Source organism: Artibeus jamaicensis, unplaced genomic scaffold (assembly GCF_021234435.1).
Source record: "Artibeus jamaicensis isolate MK-2021 breed Jamaican fruit bat unplaced genomic scaffold, CSHL_Jam_final scaffold_1964, whole genome shotgun sequence".
NCBI lineage: Eukaryota > Metazoa > Chordata > Mammalia > Chiroptera > Phyllostomidae > Artibeus > Artibeus jamaicensis.
This window is the reverse complement of record NW_026522030.1, coordinates 17,072,883-17,092,942: the sequence shown is the minus strand read 5'-3', so window position 1 is coordinate 17,092,942 and position 20,060 is coordinate 17,072,883. Positions and strand designations below refer to the sequence as shown.

The following is a 20,060-nucleotide window of genomic DNA, read 5'->3' as shown; positions in this document are numbered from 1 at the left end:
TTGAAAAAATAATTAAAGAAAACTTACCTAATTGGGTGAAGGAATCACAGAGAGTCCCAAACAAGATGGATGCAAAGAGTCTTATTCCAGGACACATCATAATTAAAATGACAAAAGTTAAAGACAAAGAGATGGGAGAGATGTGTGGGAGAACACACCTCACACACAGGTGAGAGGTGAGGGGATTAAGAAGTACAAATAAGTAGTTACAGAATAGCCATGGGGATGTAAAGTGCAGTACAGGTAAAGGAGTAGGCAAAGAACTTATATGCGTGACCCGTGGACATGAACAAGGATGCTGGATTACCTGAGGGAGTGTGCGGGGGGAGTACTGGGTAGAAGGGAGAAAAGGGGGGCACATTCAGGATAACTATAATAGCATAATCAATAAAATATAATTTTAAAAAAATAATGAAAGAAAACTTACCTAGTTTAGTGAAGGAAATAGACATCAAAGGCCAGGAAGTACAGAGAGTCCCAAATAAGATGGACACAAAGAGGACCACACCAAGACACATCATAACTAAAATGCCAAAGGTTGAAGATAAAGAGAGAATCTTAAAATCAGCAAAAGAAAAGCAGAGTTACCTGCAAAGGAGTTCCCATAAGACTATTGGCTGACTTCTCAAAAGAAACTTTGCAGGCGAGAAGGGACTGGCAAGAAGTATTCAAAGTGATGAAAAACAAGGACCTGCAACCTAGGTTTCTCTGTCCAGCAAAGCTATCATGTGGAATCAAAAGGCAGATACAGTGCTTCCTAGACAAAGTAAAGCTAAAGGAGTTCATCATCACCAAGCCATTATTATATGAAATGTTAAAGTGACTTATTTAAGAAAAAGAATATGAAAACTATGAACATTAAAAAAGCGGCAAATTCACAACTATCAGCAACTGAATCTAAAAAAACAAACCAAGCAAACAGCCAGAATAGGAATAGAATCAGAGACATGGAGATCATTTGGAGGGTTATCAGTTGAGAGGGGGAGAAAGGGGAAAAGTTATAGGGGTTAAGAAATACAAATTGGTATTGTTAAGAACAGTATAGGAAATGGAATAGCCAAAGAACTTATATGCATGATCCATGGACATGAACTACTGAGTGGGGTATTGCCAGAGGGAATTGTATATACCAGGTGGAGGGGGGCAAAGGGGGAAAAATTGGGACGACTGTAATAATCATTACATAATCAATAACATATTTAAAAAACAATTTAAAAGGAAGAAGCAGTAGAACTGAGAAGGAATCAGGAGGAAAGAGGGAAAAGTAAGGATAGTAGACAGAAGTTGAGAGAAAAGATTAGAGCAAAGCACAGCCAGGTAGAGAATGAAAGAGAAGATAAAACAGATTCCAAAGTGAATGTAGAAGGTACTCTTTTCAGGTTATTATAAGCTTCAGAGAAATTTAAACTTAAATTTGGTCTTTTAACATTCATGAGCTGATTAATCGGGATTTAGGATCCCTGACCTTTCCTCTGACTGTAGAACCTTAGGGAGGAAATAAAACACAAGGCACCATCGATTGTAAATGTACCATTATTCTTTAGTCCTCATCTGAAGATTTTTTTACACTGATGTTTTTGGAGAATGGAAAGAGAGAGGGGGAAACATCGATGTGAGATGGAAGCATTGATTGGTTACCTTCTACATGTACCCGACCAAGGCTCGGGCCCACAACCTAGACGTTCCTGACCAGGAGTCAAACCCACAGCTTTTCAGTGCATAGGATGATGCTCTAATCAACTCAGCCACCCAGCCAGGGCTGGAACATACACCGTTATTTTGAATACCTCTAAGAAGGAAAAAGTGGTGCCAGCTTAGAATGACAGAATATTTTTTATCATGTATTGTAAGATGAATTCCAGTTTCAGAGACATTAAAATGTTGAAAAGATACTGTGTCCTAACATTGATGAAATATAATACTCAGAAAGCTTCTACCCTTCTACTTTACTTCTATTTTTTCCTAGTCTATCCTTTCTATTTCGTAGGTTCTGTTTTCCCAGTATTATTCTTTAGGGACAGCTCAGATCTTACCCCCTTAATGAAGCCTGTCCAGATACCATAAGGCGTTCCACGTGTCCTCTGAGCACGTTTCTTATGCCCCTTTCAGTTTTGAATATTTCTCCTTAATATTTAAGGGAATCTCAAGTGAAACAGGCGTTAAGTGGTTCTACTTTCTCTGCATCATCTGCTACCATTATATTATCTGCCCCAAGCAGTGGGCCTAAAACGTCTTTCCTGTTCTTCTTGCTCTACGTGTATTCCTTAAATCCTTGTTATTGTTCTTAACGTGTTTCACCAGCCTCCGCTCATTCCGGGCCCTTACGTTACTTACACGATTCTCATTTCATGCCTCTCTTTCGTATTCATCCTCGTTCACATGCCTGCCTCTTCATTCCTTTTCTTTAAGTCTCTTAAAATTCTGAACTCGTCACAGCGTGCCTTACGCAGCTATATTGGATTTTTGAGATGCCACTTTCTCTTTCTTCTTATCAGATTAACATTTTTTCATTGTCATAATTTCAGTTTTTAGAAGCTATCTCTCTTTTAGAAAAGATCCTATCACAATATAATTTCTGCCATCAGCATCATACAACTGTTTTCTCTAAACTTGATTCAATTCCCTGAATTATCACTCTTCTCAGTATTCCTTGTTGTGTTATGAATTCCAGGATAACGTGATTGCTTTCTCTCATGGGTTTCATTCCCACTTCACTATTTTATGCTTGTATGTCAGAATTAATTCCTAAAAAGTCATTCCTCTTATTACTTTTCCAACTAATGGAAGATGAGATGTTTCATATGCTAGGACTTAAATTATGCTTTCCTAGGGAACAATTCTAGCTAGTTTCTTGACAGTTGGAGATCCCTATTCTTGGACCACTGCTTTGCCCCTTTGTGGAAAATAACCAGAAAGCATGCCTTCATTTACTATGTTTAATTAAATCAAACTATGTCAGGGATCAAACACGGCCTTGAGGGTACGACGGTGCAGAGAATAGGCATAGACCCCGTTCCTACAAACCTTCGAGTCTAGTCCAATGAATGAATAAGTATATTTCATCCAGCAAGGTGGCACCGAATATACTTCCACAAAGAGATAGCTACTCACTTCACCCCTACCCAGATGCTTTCAAACTTGTTTCTGTGCTGAGGTTAACAATTCATACAAGTGAGTATCATTTTATTTTCTAAAATTCTTGTTAACACTTTTTACTGTGAAATATAACATGTTAAAATATACGAAACATAAATATATACCTAAACAAATTATACTGTGAACTTTGTGTAACCGCTACTCAGATAAACAGACAATCACCAGCATTTAAGATGCCTTTCCCGGTTATAACTACCTCTCTCCCCTCAGAACTAATCATGAGTTTGATTTATATGGTAACTACTTCCTAGCTTTTCTGTATAGTTTTGCCATACAAATGTGTCATTAAAACTATAGTTCAGTTTATTTTTGAACATTACGTGCATTGAATTAAACAGAATTTATCTTTTGTTCCTGGCTTTTGTTGTCTATAGCAGTAGTTCATTCATTTTCTTTGCTGTATAAATCTCATTTTATGAGTTTATATCATAGTGTACCCATTCTATTGAGGGATATTTGGGTGTTTCCAGTTTCGTTAACATTCTTGGATATTTTTACTGGTACACATGTGCACACATTTCTGTTGAGTAGTATTCCTTGGACAGGAATTCCTGGTTCACCAGGCATCCTTATTTTCAACTTTAGTTAATGATGCCAACCTATTTTCCAAGGTAGTTGTACTAATTTTACAGTCCTTCCAATGAAGGTGAGTCCCTTTGGGTGCCAAATTCTTGCCAATATTTGATAAAGTTGAACTTTAATTTTAGCTGTTTATCACATAACTAATTTTGGTTTAATTTGCCCAATTAAGGAGTCACACAGCCAAGAGATAGTGGTGTGTGGGAAACAGTATTTTTTCAGGGTTTGACACCTGGGTTATAGTCCTGATTCTGCCACCGTGTTCATCTGGGCTCCAGTTTCCTTCTTGTGAAATCATGAGGTTGAGTTCGATGAGCAAGCGGGCTTCCCAAGGTTCTACACGCTGATGCTCGCGCTGATCGGCATTCAGTGATCTTCAGGTTTCCAGTGCACATTCAGATGGTGAGAGTGGACACGTGGTTAGAGGAGGCCGAGAGGCACGGTGGGGTAGAGGCACGTGCTTCTGGTTCACCCAGAAAGTCTTACAGGATACCTTAGGTTGTAGGTGAACTTTATTTTCAGAATTGGCTTTAATTTTACTAAAATAAAATGCATACTTTAGCTTGTATTAAGGTGCCATGTACACAGGAATTATGCTTATAGTTTAATGGAAAGAGTGCTGGACTTTTAAGAATACTTGGTCTTAACCCTGGCTTTGCTGCTATATAATTAAATAAATTCTGAACTCCTTTTTAACAATTTATCTATATGTAACAATGTGGAATGTAATAATACTGGATGTAACTCCTCACTGTAGAGTATGCTCTTCAGAAATTAAAGAAATTAATACTTCTCTCCTGTCTTCTATATAGCATTTGCATAAGTACCCTTGAAAAATACATTAAGGGAAAAGAATTTAAAATAATGTATGGATAGAGATCTATGATTTTTTAAATTATACTGAGATTATTCTTGTAAGTTAATTTTATTTGTCAAAGAATAGTTGGTTGTTATGTTTTTCAAAGCACAGACCATTGAAAAGACGGAAACCTCCTCAGGTGATGGAGCTAGCACACCTTGAACCCGTTCAAGTGAGTTTAAACCTATAACAGCAGCGTGGACACGTGTTGTTCATATAGCACACATGTGTGCACACACATGTATTCATCTGCTCACATTCCAAATAAAATACTAGCAACTGAATCCAACAGTGTATTAAAAGACTCTACACACACACCAGGAAAGGTTCATTTCAGAAATATAAAGATGGCTCTATTCATGAAACTTGCTCCTATGTCATTATATTAGCACATTAGAGGAAAGTGTATGGTTATGCTAATAGATGTTTTTTTAAAAGAGGGGACAATCATTTGGAAAAAATCCAGCAACTTTACTCAGAGACAAATGGGAAGTGAAAAACAATGCGATTCCATGTAGCACTGGCAGAATGTGGGAAAGTGGGTACTCGTCTTGGTGTAGTATGAACTGGTACAGCCTTTGGGGGGCAAAGCTGATAATAGCTATCGAAATAATTCACATTATTCTTTGAGTACTTTTGCTTTTGAGAATCATTTCTACAAAATATTGTATAATAGTATTTACTATAATACTATTATATACTGTTGTGGTATTAGGATTTATACTCAAGAACATTTGTTTCATGGTTTGTAATAACCCAAAACCAGAAACAGCATGACTGTTGATCACTGGGGGAGTGACTGAGCAAACTGTCTTCCATCCACATTATGGAATATGGTGCAGCTATTGACCAGGAGAGACACTCGGGGCTGTGTTGTGAAGTTGGGGTGGGGAATGACAAATCACAATTGATTATACTAATATAATCCATTTTTTGTGTGAAAAAATGGCTGGGTATGTGAGTCCTCACATGAACAATGAAAAATGTGGGTTAAGAGAGATGGCGGGATTGGTGAAGTGGGAAAATTATTAAATTTTTCTCAATATGTTTTCTCCATATGCAGTGTTTGATATGTTATGAAGAGCATTTGTTACTTTGTAATAATCATATTTAATGAAGGAAAAACATTAAATAAATCAAAGTATGAGGATGTGAGTTCTAAAGAAGTTAGTTGGTTTTGGCCAGAGACATGAAAAATAGAAAAGTATTATGCATACATTTTATTGTACAGATTACTTGTAATCATTTCCACTCATAACTATTGATCAGATTACCTCTGAAATAAAGATATTTTATACTAAGTTATATGGTGGCTTTAATGATTTTTCTTTTTTAACAGCAACTCCGCTCCAATATCCGAGAAATGGAGAAGCTTTGTTTGAAGGTCCGGAAGGATGACCTGGGACTTCTGAAGAGAATGATAGACCCTGTTAAAGAAGAAGCATCAGCAGCAACAACAGAATTTCTCCAACTCCACCTGGAATCTGTAGAAGAACTTAAGAAACAGTTTAATGATGAAGAAACTTTGTTACAGCCTTCTCTGACCAGATCTGTGACTGTTGGTGGTAATGTACTAGTCTTATTCTTGATCATAGTGACGCGGTTAATTAAAGTTCGCCTCCTTGCACAGATACTGCGGATAATATGCATCTCAAGGGGCCCCCTCCTACTCCAGGACACTGAGGTCTTGGGCCCCGAGTGGGCCTGGAGATGCATATCCTAGAAGTTTTGCAGTATAAAAATTTTGAGGCTGTGCTGTGTCAAGTGGAACTTCAGGCCTTTAAGTACCTATTGGTCTATATATTGAAAATAAATTTTAAAGTATTTACTAAGGAGCATATCATGCTTGTCATGTAATTGATAACTGTTCATTATATTATAGTAATGTCTTTATAAGGAACCCTGAAAAAATTCTTAGTTTAATGCATTTTCAGAGAAAATGACCTTTTTATTCCCCCCCTTTTAAATCTTATGGGTATTAACTGGCGACAGTGATAAGGTTTCTCTACTAGAAAGCTTAAATCCAATTTTTTTTACTACCAAAAGTAAAATTTTTAAACTATACTGGCTTTTTTCATAATTGCTGCCCTTTCTTGTTTTAGGGTTTTCCTTTTTTTTTGTTTTAGAGTTTCTTTTTAATTTTTAATTTATGCCGTCTTTTTACCTTTTATATATGTTCTAAGCTGCTTAAATCTTTATGGAAAAGGTGGTATATACATAAATTACAAGTTAGCATAGAATCTGACAGATGCTACAGCTGCCTAGTTTTCCTCTTTTCCTTTACCCGGGAGGCTCCTAATTATTTTTAACCTTATATTGTCAGTGCTAATAATCCAATATTTTACAAGGAAATAGAAAAAAATTAGAAGAAACATTTAGGCCATCATCTTGAGTTTCTGCAATCTTGCTTTTATTGTATCCTTAGTACCTAGCACATAGTACATAGTGCTTGCACATAGTGGACCACTGATAAATGTTTTCTAAATACTATATCTAAATACTGTTTCTAAATATAAATGAGTAACTGTCTTTTTAGAGACAGTTTTGTGATTTCAGATGTGCTAGAGTCATGTCGCAGTGCACAACCAGACCCTAACCTGTTGCTTTGGGAAGAAGGAAATGTTAACACTCAGCCCTTAGTTGAAGAGTGTTTGGGAAGAATGCTTTTGATAGTCCATGCTTTTGATAGTGACTGTTTACATTATTCTGTTCATTTATAATTATCACCACCATACTGATGGGGCTTAATGCTGTTTTTATCATTTAGTACAAATTGATACTTTCTGTGCATGTGTAGAGAAACTCGGTGTTAGAGTTCCATGTGACTAGGGGGCCATCTCACCCACCTGGACAGTTGTGGTGGCAGTACCCACAGTGAGGACGTGCTGGTTTTTCTGGAGAGCATTGCTGGCTTCAGTCTCTTGGGCTTTGCGACTTTGAATTGCCCATCACCAGCAAACAAAAAAATTTCAGTTCTATCTGTGACCTTTCTTACAATGTGATACTATTCTAATGCGTGCTTTAGTTTTTATTTTATTACTGTATTATTGGTGTTTCTAACAGCAGGACTGTTTGGGCTCAACAAACTAGGGCTCATGTATCATCTGAAGAACTGGGTGATTAGTATTAGGAGGCAGTGTACCCAGTCTGCTGGCAGTTAACTTTCTCCAGAGGAAGCGAACTGGGATTTAAAAATGTTGGCAAAATTTGGGAAGCATGTATATAGGGAGAATGAAAAAGAGAGGGGCAGAGCCAGAGGACGAAGGAGAAGAAATAACAGATGAAATTCATCTTCCAACTCTCTTGATTCTCAGACTTCTCAATTCATGGAACACCAAATTGGCCTCAGACCCGACCGCTTGAACCCTGGGAGAAACTATGGAATTAAATCTCTGCAGCCAGTGCTGCTTTCGTTGACAGTCATTCCATTTATAAAATCGAATACCTAAGTTACACCTGAAACAATGTTAGAATTTCAGATTCTGAACAGTCTGCTGGTCGGATTGCGCTTTGACTTTGAATCCATTGCCAACATTAAGCAGTTAAAATTAACTGGCTCACCAAGTGCCTGAGTTTTTTTGTTTTTGTTTTTTTTTCTTCTTTTTTTTTTACCAAATATGAGAGTTTCTACTAGGTTGCCTTAAATTCAGAAATATTATTTAAAAGTGATTGAGAGGGTGGGAGAAGAAGAATGTGAAATGAAAGCACTAATTTACATGAGAGTTTAGTAGTGGGGTAGGAATTGGATTTGCTCCACGTTGGTCTTCTTTTAGCTCTAGAATCTCTTCTGTCATTCTCCATGTTTTTATCCAGTGTTCTCTGGTTTTTCTTTATTTTTACTTCAGATACTCATTATAGTAGTGACAGCCTATACAGGAAAAAAAATGTGTTTGATTTGCATAGAAGTGCCTTAAAATACTTTTCCCTTCAAACATTCAGTCTGATTCTAAATAACTTGGTTGGAAACATCAGCAGAGATTCAGGAGCAATGTTGCCACATTTCCATGGGCGAGATCAAAATGCAAAAATAGCTTTTCATTTACAGAGAGAAGTGACAAGTAGAATACGGTGTTTTGTGTTTGCTGGAGAGGGAAAGAAGCTTATTAAGTTTAGGGGATCTGTGATGACTTTGCCGTTTCTTTCGTCCAGCTTCTGAGAGTTCCTAAAGCAAATGTCCGCCAGTCTTGCTTGATTTGAGAAACACCTTGTTTGTGTGTCATTTCACCTTTAGTCGATCGCTTCCCACTGAGGGAGGTGATGGGCCTGCAGATTCCATTTGTGTTTGGAAAGGTGTATATAGTCCCGCAGAGCGAGTCACCGCTCCTGTCCGTCTTTGTCTTTTCTCACCCCCCGTCCAGAAGACAACTTCATCCATGCAGTAGGAACAGAATCTTCTTACACTTTAAACAAATACACACAAAAGAAAAGAATCCAATGTTAAAACTTCTGGGACCTTCAGACCAGCATATTGAATTTGATGAAATATTAGATTTTATCACAGGAATATATATACACACATACATACATACATATATATATGCACTGAATCGTTTTGCAAAACATGTAGATGGTTTTCGTGTACTATTCAAAAGGTGTGTTTTCAGTTGGTCTTAATTTTCTTAAAAATCTTCCTTTGGCCCTGGCTGGTGTAGCTCAGTGGATTCAGCCCATTGATTTTCTCTCCCTCTTTGATAAATAAATCTTATCTTTGCCACTAAGTGAAGGCATTTCTTAGATATCATTTTATTTCATAGATGGGTTTATGTAGTTGATCGGTAAATTAATTTCACTATGTTTAAGCTGTCAGAACATGAAAAAAATTTCAGGAAATATTTTGGAATTAATTGAGATTTATAATGACACTTTTTCTAATGTAACAAAGTTTAGTGGAAATTCTTTATCTATTGTGTTGTAGTTCTCAGTAAAATGATTCTGCTCCCCATGAAGTATGGAGAAAGGAAGAAGGGGGGCTTGTAGAGAAGGAGACAGTGAGTGTTAATCAATGAGTGATGCAGGGATGTTTAGATATGTAGGGAGAAGGGAAAAGTCTTATGTCCGTGTTACTAAGCTTATTTCTCACTTCAACTAAAAATATCTTAATGCTTATTTGAGTTTATAAGTCAATAATAAGGTTTTAAAACTGGAGTTTGAAGAGCAGCGGTGAGATCTGTGCTCTTTACCCTCGCAGTTGTTTGCATGCAGCTAGAACTAGCTGAGGTTACTGTGTTGTATAAAACAAGAGCGATTTTGACAATTTTAACATATGTGGACAGAAGAGCTCTTTAGCCTTATTTCCTGCAGCTATAAATCTGTGGCAGTGTTTTGCCTTCTCATGTCTGTAGCAATCTGTAAAAGTTCAAAGTTGGTGAATGATCACAGATTTATAATACAAACTGGAACAAATGAGTTGTGGAAGTTGTAGAAATTAAAGGGTTTCATTTCTCAATTATTAGTCGTACCTTGAAATGACTAGTGATGTTCAGCCTTGTAAGCTTACAGCAGGATTTTCCATGGAAGAAAACAGATTTCTTTGCTCTAAGACTTCATTTTGAACTAAGATGCATACACAGTTTGGTTTCAGGTGAAATGCAAATGACTTAAAACATTTATTATTTTTCACTGAGGGAAATCTTCCATGTTTGCCTAAAATGTCAAACAGTTCCCATCCTTTCATTTTAGATTAATAATTTCTATATGATAGTTTCTTCTCATTTTGTTATATACCCTGGCATAAGAGTGGTAGCTGTGTTTATAAAGTTATGCTTTACATTTGGGCTGTTAATAACCAAGTTATTGTTATTCATCATGGAATTAAATAAGTTGAAGTTCTTACAATAGGAATGTTAACTAGAAGAAAGATGTTAGAGTAATTCATTTATCTTGATTGAAGTGAAAATGAAAGTGTCTTTAGTGACATTAGGGTATGGGGTAAATAACTGTTCAGCATTTATAAAGATCATAGAAAGCTTTTAACATACTGGATACTTGCCATAATGTTGTAATGTAAAACTTATTCTGTATGGCATATTTTTGCTGTTCCTTTGGGTAAAAAAATATATTCTGATAAGTTAAGATTAAAAATTAAAAGAACATAGTCAATTCCAATAAGCCCAGAAATTACTTTTTAGTCAGCTGACTATGCCCTTCCTAAACAATTTAAACAGCTTTTTTCCCTTGAGAGGTAAAACACTCATGAATTTAACTAGTGAACTAGTTATTGAAAGTAAACTAGTCATGCAGTTTTGTAAAATACCGCTTGTTTATAGGCCAGGATGGGAAAAGAAATTGAGAGAGAAGTTGGACTTAGTGTTTCAATGACTTACTTAGATCAGGTGTCACATGTCACTGTCATTTCCCTGCTTACAGCCTGTCAGGAGCTCTCCCCTGTCTGCCAGGTAAGGTCCAGTCTGATGGACGGGACTGCAAGGCCACTTCGAACCATCTACAACATCTTCTACTTGTAACCTGACATGCTTTACTTTATGGTTTGGCAAGACCAAACTGCTGATTTTATGTCAAGCTACGTTCTTTCTTGTTTCAGGGCCTTTTTCCTGCTGGTCTTTCTACCTAGAATTCATATTCCTGTCTTCTTTCCCTAGTAAGATCATCCGTTTTAGGGAGCTGTCCCCTAAACTGCACACCACACCACGCCGGGTCAGATGCCAGCCCAGCTTGGAGCTCCCACAAGGCACTTCCAGGCACTATCTTTGTCTATTTACTTAGGTCTTAATGAACTCTCTTACTGTTTTAGGATTGTCTCTTTGTGTGTCTAACTCTTCTAGAATATAACTTCCTAGAGAACAACTATTTTGCATTTCATTTTCATCCCTGGTACCCAACACAGTCCATAATGAGTGCCCAGAAAATTTTGAAGTGGCAAGTGTTGTTTTAAGCTTGAAGTAAGGGGGACAAAGGAAAGGACGCCTTCAGATGTCCTCTGTCCGTTTTCGCTGCCCCTGTCTTAGAGCCAACCCTCCTCATTTTTGCACCGGACATACTGAGAAGCCTCCCAACTGGCTTTTCACTCTCTGATTTTTTCATTTTTCAACTTCATCCTTAATCTGTTCTTCACCCCACAACTGTGGTCCCCTTTCTAAATCTGAAATCTGATATGGCGCCCTGCAGCCTCGCAGTGGTCTCCTACTCTGCTTACTCGTTCCACAGGGATCTCACAGGAAGACAAAACTCTTTAACAGTTTACGATGCCCCGAGTAACGTCACCCTCAATTTCCAACCTCAGCCTTGTTTTCCTCTTGTCACAGAGCGTGCTTCCGCTGTGCTGAACTCCCTTCAGTTCCCAGACCTGTGCACCATGCTGTTCTCCGAGATCTGAGCACTCTCTGCTTCGCCCTCCACTCGTGCTCCAGTTCACTTACATAATTCCTGTTCATCCTCAGGCTTTAGCTTCAGAACCTTCTCGGGCCACTCTCTCCTCCTCAAATCTGGGTCTCCTGTGCTCGAATAGCGTTCCATACTTACCCATATCACAGTTCTTATCAGACTATACTGAACTAGCCTGTTAACATGTCTGTTCCACACACTACATGGTAAGTTCCCTTAATAACAATAGCAATAGCAATGTCAGTAGGAATAACTATTAACAGCTTACATTGGGTTGGCCGAAAAGTCCAAATGGTTTTTTCCATAAAATGAGAGACACACTTTTCATTTTCACCAACTACTTTATTAATTTGGCTATTTTGAGTATGTTGGTTAGCTCCCATGTGGTACAATGTTAATTGTTTTGATTAATGTCTAGATTTGATCACTATCAACTTCAGCTGGTCTACCCAACCATAGAGCATTGTCCAGGGAGAAATCTCCAGCATTAAACTTCACAAACCACTCTTGACACATTCAATCAGTCACAGCACCTTCTCCATATACTGCACAAATCCTTTTTTGCATTTCAGTTGTGTTTTTACCTTTCTTGAAATAATAAAGCATATAATACTGAAAATGTTGCTTATTTTCTTCCATCTTTAATATTAAAATGCCTACAAAAATTCACAACTTTGTTAGAGTTTTTTTCAATTGTACACTGATGTGACAGCTGTCACAATACAATCTAACAAAATTGATTTAAATGAAGCTAAAGACAACCGAGTGCTACTGGGGCAAGTGTATGAAAAAAACCGAGTGAACTTTCTGGCCAACGCAATACTTGGTTTGTAAGTCAGGTGCAAAGTATCATCTTATTTTATAATTGAGGAAAATAAGTCAGAAAAACAAAACACTTTCCCAAGTCAAAGGGCTAGTAAATAGTTCAAACAGGATGCTTACCCAGGTCTTTCTGACGAGGCTCATACTCATAACCACTGCACTGTGTCGACTCCTTGGAACTGTTTTTCTGGTTTACCATTGTGTTCGCAGCATTTTAACACATTGACAGGAATTGTGTAAACATAAGTTTAATGAGTGAATGATTGGTAGAACCAATACAGGGAAATAAGAAAGACTTGAAGGTGGAGTTTGGAGCATGAATTAATTCACACCATAACAGTATTTAATAAGGAAAGCCTTAGTGGGTTGATAACTTTTTAAAACTCAGAAAAGAATTAGAAGCAATGGAGGCCTGGGTCAGAAAAATGACTTTGAAGAGAAGTGATAATCCATAGAGAAATATACGTATGGTAATAGGTATTTGTTTGATGACAAATTAGTTCCCAAAATTACTGCTTTTCATTGCTGACACATCACTTCCCTACTTTTAACAGCTCACTAAAATAACAACAACAACTAAAGTTAATGATTTAGGAATAAAAAATGTTAAACCTGGGTATCTCTTCATGGAACGTTGGCCGAATAGAATAGTTTTCTTTTGGTGCTTCTTCCACATCTCGCTTTAGTTATTCAGTTTGGGTAGATAGTATTTGTACCCATTTTTTAGATGATTTTGTAGACTAATTAAAGAAAAAACACATTTGTTAACACAGGAACAATCTGCCAATAGATAAATCTAGTTTTATAGAATAATCGATTTACTTTTAGCCGGAACTCAGTTAGTAAGCATTTTACATGACAGCTGTTTTATGGTATTGATTCATGCTATCACCTTTCTAAACAAAGCAAATAAACTCTAACCATGAGGCTGTATTCACCCAGGAGCATTCCATGCTGCTGAAGCTGAAGCTGGAGCTGACCCCCAGAGTCTGACTCAGATAATCGCATTGCCTGAAATTCCTCGAGATCAAAATGCTGCAGAATCATGGGAAACCTTAGAAGCGGTATGTTAAAAAAATTTTTTTTTTGCCTTTTGGTAACTGTGAGGCATAAAAATAAGTAACTTCCTTTTTTTTTCTCTCTTCTTTTTAAGGACTTAATTGAACTTAATGAACTGGTCACAGGATTCTCTCGCCTAGTGAATGTAAGTACATAACTGGTTTTGGCCCAAAAGCTAAAAGGCTTTTATTGATCACTAGGCTTTTGGTTAAAACTTTAATAGAAGTTACAGTTTTTAAGGCTGTTCCAAATCAGTTCAATAAACATTTATTAAGCACTTGTTAAACAAAAGTTTCTGTGTTAGATCCTAGGCATCGGGGGTCTGATCAGATATAGAAATAAATGAAACCTGCTCTCTGCCTTCAAGGATTTACAGTGGGGAGAGATAAGCTTGGACCCCAAAACTGAAACTTCAGGCATGACTGTTAAATGCAAAAATAAGATATGATGAGAAGTATTACAAGCTCCAAGAAGACGCATTTAATTCCAAGGGAGGGCAGCAGGGGTTATGGGGTGGAAGCAGTTAGCTTCACAAGATGAGTAGCATTTGCTTGAGTCTTGGAAATTGAGTGAAGTGTCCACAGGTGGAGTGAGGGGGTGCATTTGAAAACAGCTGAACAAAGCCATGGAGTTCAGCACCTTCCAGGAATGACAAGTACTGCAGTGGTCCCGTGGGCAAGCAAAGCGAGGAGGGTTCAGCTGAGACTGAGATGGCACAGGAGGCCATACCAAGGAATTTGAACTTCACTTTGTAGGAGCCAGTGTAGATTTTTGAGCAGGTGAGAGTGGTATGGTCCATCCTTTCTGGGTTCAGAAAGTTCACTATTAGCAGTGTGACTATGGCCTTGGGAAGGGGGTGATCACAGGCAGGATGACTAGTTAGGAATCAACTGCAAGAGTTTCACCAAGAGCAATGGCAATACAAGTGTAGTAGTTCCCCCTTACCTGTGGCTTTGCTTTCTGCACTTTCGCTTTCCATGTTTTCAGGTACTGTGGCCAAACATGATAATATTAAATGCAGAATTCCAAAATTAACTTATAAGTTTTAAATGTACATCATTCTGACTAGCCTGATGCAATCTGGCACCATCCTGCTCTGCCCGGCCCCAGACACGAACCATCCCTTTGTCCGCAGCATCCACACTATACGCGCTCCCCACCCTGAGGCACTTAACAGCTGTCTCGGTTTTATCAGGTTGACGGTCATGGTACTGCAATGCTTGTGTAGCAGTAACTATTATTTTACTTAATAATGGTCTCAACCTGTAAAAGTGGTGATGCTGGCAATTCGGACATGCCAAAGAAAGGCTGTCAAGTGTGTGTATGTGTAGGAAAAGACAGTATGTGTAGGGTTCAGTACTATCCACAGTTTCCGGCACCCACCGGATCATGGGACATATTCCCTGTGGCTAAGGGAGGACTACTGTGTAAAGGGAAGGGACAGCTGAGGTATTTCTGAGGTAGAAGTTAGAAGAAGATAGAAAAGTCAAAGAGAAACATTAAGGCTTTACTGTGCGTAATCTGGTAGCCAGTGGCACTGTTAACACAGATTAGGGAACTTCTAGTGTATTGGGTGGAAGAGATAGAATGGATTTCCTGTTATAATTTTTCTGCATTATTTTGTCATCCAAGGAATTATGGGAAGGTTGGCTGTATGAGTGTGAGTGTGTGTGTGTGTGTCTGTGTACACACATGCAGGTTAGCAGTGCTCCTGGCTAGGTTCACTTCTTTGTTCTTGATCAAACTGTTGTTTGGGGCTGTACATTTTTGAATTATGGTTTCCCTGACACCTGGCTTTAAATCAGAAGAGGTTCCTAGATCACACAATCTCAGGATTGGAGGTAACCAGGACTTCAGAGGACAACTAATCTGATCCTTCTGCTCGCCCCAGTTTCTTAAACAGATGGTCTCCTCCCTTCTTTTAGACGGTTACAGTACAGGGACACTTCATGTCTCAGCCCCCCCATCTGAACCTGTCTCTGGTGCTGTCCCCCCCTGGGCCCCACACTGAGCAGGTTCTGTCTCTTCCCCACACAAAAGTGTTTTGCCCTTTTTGGAATCAGCATTGTCCTTCCTCACTCTACCCTGCCTCGCCATGTTTCTTCTAAAAACCCCCGATTTTTCTGATGGATTCCTAGAATGTGATTGCTGGGCTTTTCAGTGCTGGTCCCTTGCTCTGCATGTTTTCAAGTTTGTGGGTTTTTTCTTGAAATATAATGCTTAACATTGAATATAGTAGATTGTTGAAAGCATTTTCCTTTTTTTGATGCCTCTAAGTCAGACGAATCAAAATGTTGGGAGTTTCTGGATTAGGTATCTGTACAATCTATTAATATATTTGTATATAGAAGAGAATGATATAAGAACCCTAAAATATTTGCTATTCTTAGAATCAGGATTTATTCAGTTGTAACACACAATCTCTGATCTAATGCAGCTTGTAAAATCTGTATATGTATGGTTTTACAAATATATACATTTGTCAAAAGTCATTGGTACATACTCATGAAATGTGTGAATTATAATATATGTGAATTATACTTCAATAAAGTTGATTTAAAAACAAACTAAACATGTAAAAAGTTATCATTCAAGACACATGCATTTCCCTTCTAATGCCATAGACACATGAAAGGAAAACTAAGGGTTTGTGGCCATTTAACAGTTATATGTACTGTTAGGTTATGTACGCCGTTGCCGGCCCTCATCTAATGAAGGCTTATGCAGGAAGAGTTTGACTGTAGCCATGGCTCTATACAAATGTTCTATTTATAACAATCTGCATAAGGACAGACTGTTATTAGGCAGACGCTCAAAGAAGAACCCCTGAGTACTGTTCCCAGGGTGACTGAGTTCTCATGACCACATGGTCATAGACTCACAGAAGCTCCATTTAGGCACCAAGTAGTTGGGAACATAACCGGAATGACCACATCCTCTCAGCATCACATGGACGTGGAGGTCTCTAGGCAAGCCACCCGTTTATTTACGGAGCGCTCTCTGTGTGCATCGTACTGTGCTAAGCTCCGTGAAGAATAGAGAAAAGGGTACCAAAGAACCTTCAGGATAGTTGTGATAGTCACACAACATTGTGAGTGTACTTAATGTTACTGAATCGTGCACTTACAAATGGCTAAAATTGTAAATTGTGTATGTTGATTTTTACCACAATAAAAAAAGAACCTACAAAGCCATGGAGAGATCCGGGTGTGGTCCAATAGATGTTAATAAGTTAACGTGCGCTAGGAACTGTGCTTCATCGTCCTTCAGCCTGTACTGCTCAAGGGCGCTCTGTGCTGGAACTGTGGGACCGGCCCCACATCTAGTCGAGGGGAACTTAAAGAACACTGGGCCAGTAACATGTCGTCCTAGCTGCAGGTCCAGTTTTGTCTCCACATTTTGCCTTATTCCCTGTCGCTTTTTAAATCCAGTTTTCCTCTGGATGCATAGAAACTGGGTTGTAAGGGATTAGATCAGATTCCGCCACGTGTCACCTGTATGACCTTTAGGATATCATTTGACAGCAGTGAGCTTTGTAAAATCGGCGGGAGGCTAAATGAGGTAACACCTATCACTCCTCATCCCCTTCCCTTCTGCCGCCCCAGCCGGATTCCTCCTGCTGCTCCTCTCTGACTGGGTGCCCCCAAGCTCCTTGCTCACAGTTTTACTCTCACTGCCAACATTACTGGAGTTTAGCACTACAGTTCCTGCAGTCCTTTTCCTGTTGCCGAATCCACTGATGTCAGTCAATGTCCTGCTTCACTTACTGTCTCCTCTGGTGAATGTAATCCTGTATTCTGCCTGTGTATCATAGCACTGGGGTGTTTGTTTCTCGGCTTTTCTGTGTATGTGCGATTGCATGTGATTCGGGGTAGAGATTGCGTACCTTTGGGGTTCAGAACCAGGATAGCTCAGTGTTATCTGGATTGGTCAAGACCTAAGATAGAGCTGTCCTTGAAAGCTGGGTGAAATTTAGAGTCAGTAATGAAGAGAAATACCTGGAGTTTTGGCACTCGCTTCTTAAAGCCACCTATAGTCTTTTCATTTTTTAATGGTATTCTAAGGACTCTTTTTTTTAATCCTCACCTGAGGATACAATTACTGGTTTGGGAGAGCAAGAGAGAAGTACTGATGTGAGAGAGAAACATCGATCAGTTGTCTCTCATACACACCCTGACTAGGGGTCAAATCTGCAACCCAGGTATGTGCCTTGACCAGGGATCGAACCCGTGGCCTTTTGGTGTGCAGGACAATGCTCCAACTAACCAAGCCACCTAGCCAGGGCAGAAACCTCTACCTTTTCAAGCACATAAATAAAACTGTACAGCAAGACTAGGGAGAGCATTTTTACTGATGTGAATGGGTTGAGGAGTGGATTTGTTGACTGTGTTACTATTACTCAATGTAGAAGATGCCAGCCCCGTAACTGTCCAAAACAGCATTCAACGCAAAAACAATTCTTCATCAGTTTTGAAGTTTGACCTCAAGTATGCAAATTGCATTCTTCTTGACAAATACTAACTTAATTAGTCATGTCTTCTTCCCAGCTAAGTATGATTCAGTTATTTATTATTTTTTGGAGGTAGGTATGGGACCTAATTCAGTGTTTCTTAGAATGAAATCCATAGACATATTCTTAGTCTTGAAAAATGTTTTTTCCTTTAGAAAGGGAAAAGGCTATGCATTATTCCAGTTTGAGAAACACCACAGTCACCATCATAAGTGATTTAATTCATTATTAAAGGGAAGCTGAGGACAGATGTGAACTGCCAAAGTATATAACGTCAGGAAGAGAGTCTGAAGATTGTCACATGTGGGCAGTTCAGGAAGATGAAAGCAAAATAACCAAATAAGAAGTACAAGTTGGGGGGTAGTGGCAGAGTTGAGGAGGCTTCTGAGCCCCTACTGCTGCTAGGGGCTCGGTTTCCTGTCCTGAAATAAGACCGTGTTATGTGTGGTCTGGCCCAACATGAAGAGCCAAGGACACAGTGGACGAGTGGTGACCAGATTTGGCTCTGAATGGAGTCTCGTTGGTCATTCTGTGGACAGTTAATTCACAACTCTGGCACCAAGCTGCCAAACTCAAATTGTTATCATTGAGTCCTCCTTACCCCAGAAGCAGAATTTGAAGAAATGGGCGAAGTGTGGGATCCCAAGTAAGCCAAACAGGAGAAGAAGGCACAGCCGAGAGGTGACTCGACCCCCGGCGGGGGGCTGGTCGCCCTCTGCCCCATTCCCTGCCCACACTTGACCGAGCTTCCCCACATCGGGCAGCGGTGCTCACAGGTGTGGGCTGCCCCCAGGTGGGGCAGGCCTCCTTCGGTCAGGCACTTGCAGTGGTGGTGAGCATCACAGTTCTCACCTTCAGGAATCTCAGGCTGTGTTTTGTCTGTGGTTCTTTATCCAATTATCCCAAAGTATTTTTGTGTAAAAATATTTAAATAGACTTTTTACTATATAAAAAAAAATCATAGAGCTTCGGTATCCAACCATGTAGGAAGGAGCATGAAAAGATATTTCGCTGAGGTCTCGAGACACTTTGGGTGTGAGCAATAGTGGCAATCCTGGTGGCTCCACCCCCGCGATGGAGTTCTTTTGGGGCTGAGACAGAGGGGGCCATTGGCTATTCTCCCTTTACCCCTCAATTCATTAGATATGAAGGTTGATAATAGCATTTTATACCTGTGATTTCTTGCATAGACTTTGAAGCCAGAATGGAAGTGTTGGGGATGTCCCAAACAGAAATGAGAATAGGGTGTCAGGAATACAGACAAGTGCTGGCACTTATGCTTCTGTGGGTTGAAGGGGGGAAAAGCTAACATTAAAGAAGTTTTATTGTCTGAGGGAAATAAAGACTGAATGAATGAAGGCTAGGAGAGAGCTAATGTTTTTGTGCTTTGGAATTTTCAAGCATCATAGGAAAAAGTTTAATATATTTTTTGATAGAAAAGAAAGATGGGAGTTAAGCTTTCTTGGGAAGATCAGGATGACTTTCTCTGTTTTTCCTGGTATACTCTATAGATTCCACCTTATTTATCCTCAGTTCAACTCCATGAAGTAAAAATATCATTATCCTCACCTGAGAAATGAGAGTACTGACACCTGGAGATCATGAGTCATTTGTCCACAGACACTGTAGGATTTGAACACAGGACACCTGACCAAAGTTTGTGCTGTTAATCCTGTCATCTACATACATTAGTGGTTTTTAAAGTGTGAGCATCATGGACTCACTGTGCAGCAT

At 39.0% G+C, this 20,060-nt stretch overlaps 1 protein-coding gene across 1 annotated transcript in view; it reads left to right on the top strand.

Annotated features, from left to right (window-relative positions):
- STX17 (syntaxin 17) overlaps positions 1-20,060 on the top strand; it is a 57,860-nt gene that overhangs the window by 30,259 nt on the left and 7,541 nt on the right. Inside the window, exons 4-6 of the mRNA XM_037140796.2 lie at positions 5,934-6,159; positions 13,700-13,821; positions 13,911-13,961. Of these exons, the coding sequence (XP_036996691.2) occupies positions 5,934-6,159; positions 13,700-13,821; positions 13,911-13,961 (399 nt within the window). The remainder of the gene's footprint in view (positions 1-5,933; positions 6,160-13,699; positions 13,822-13,910; positions 13,962-20,060) is intronic.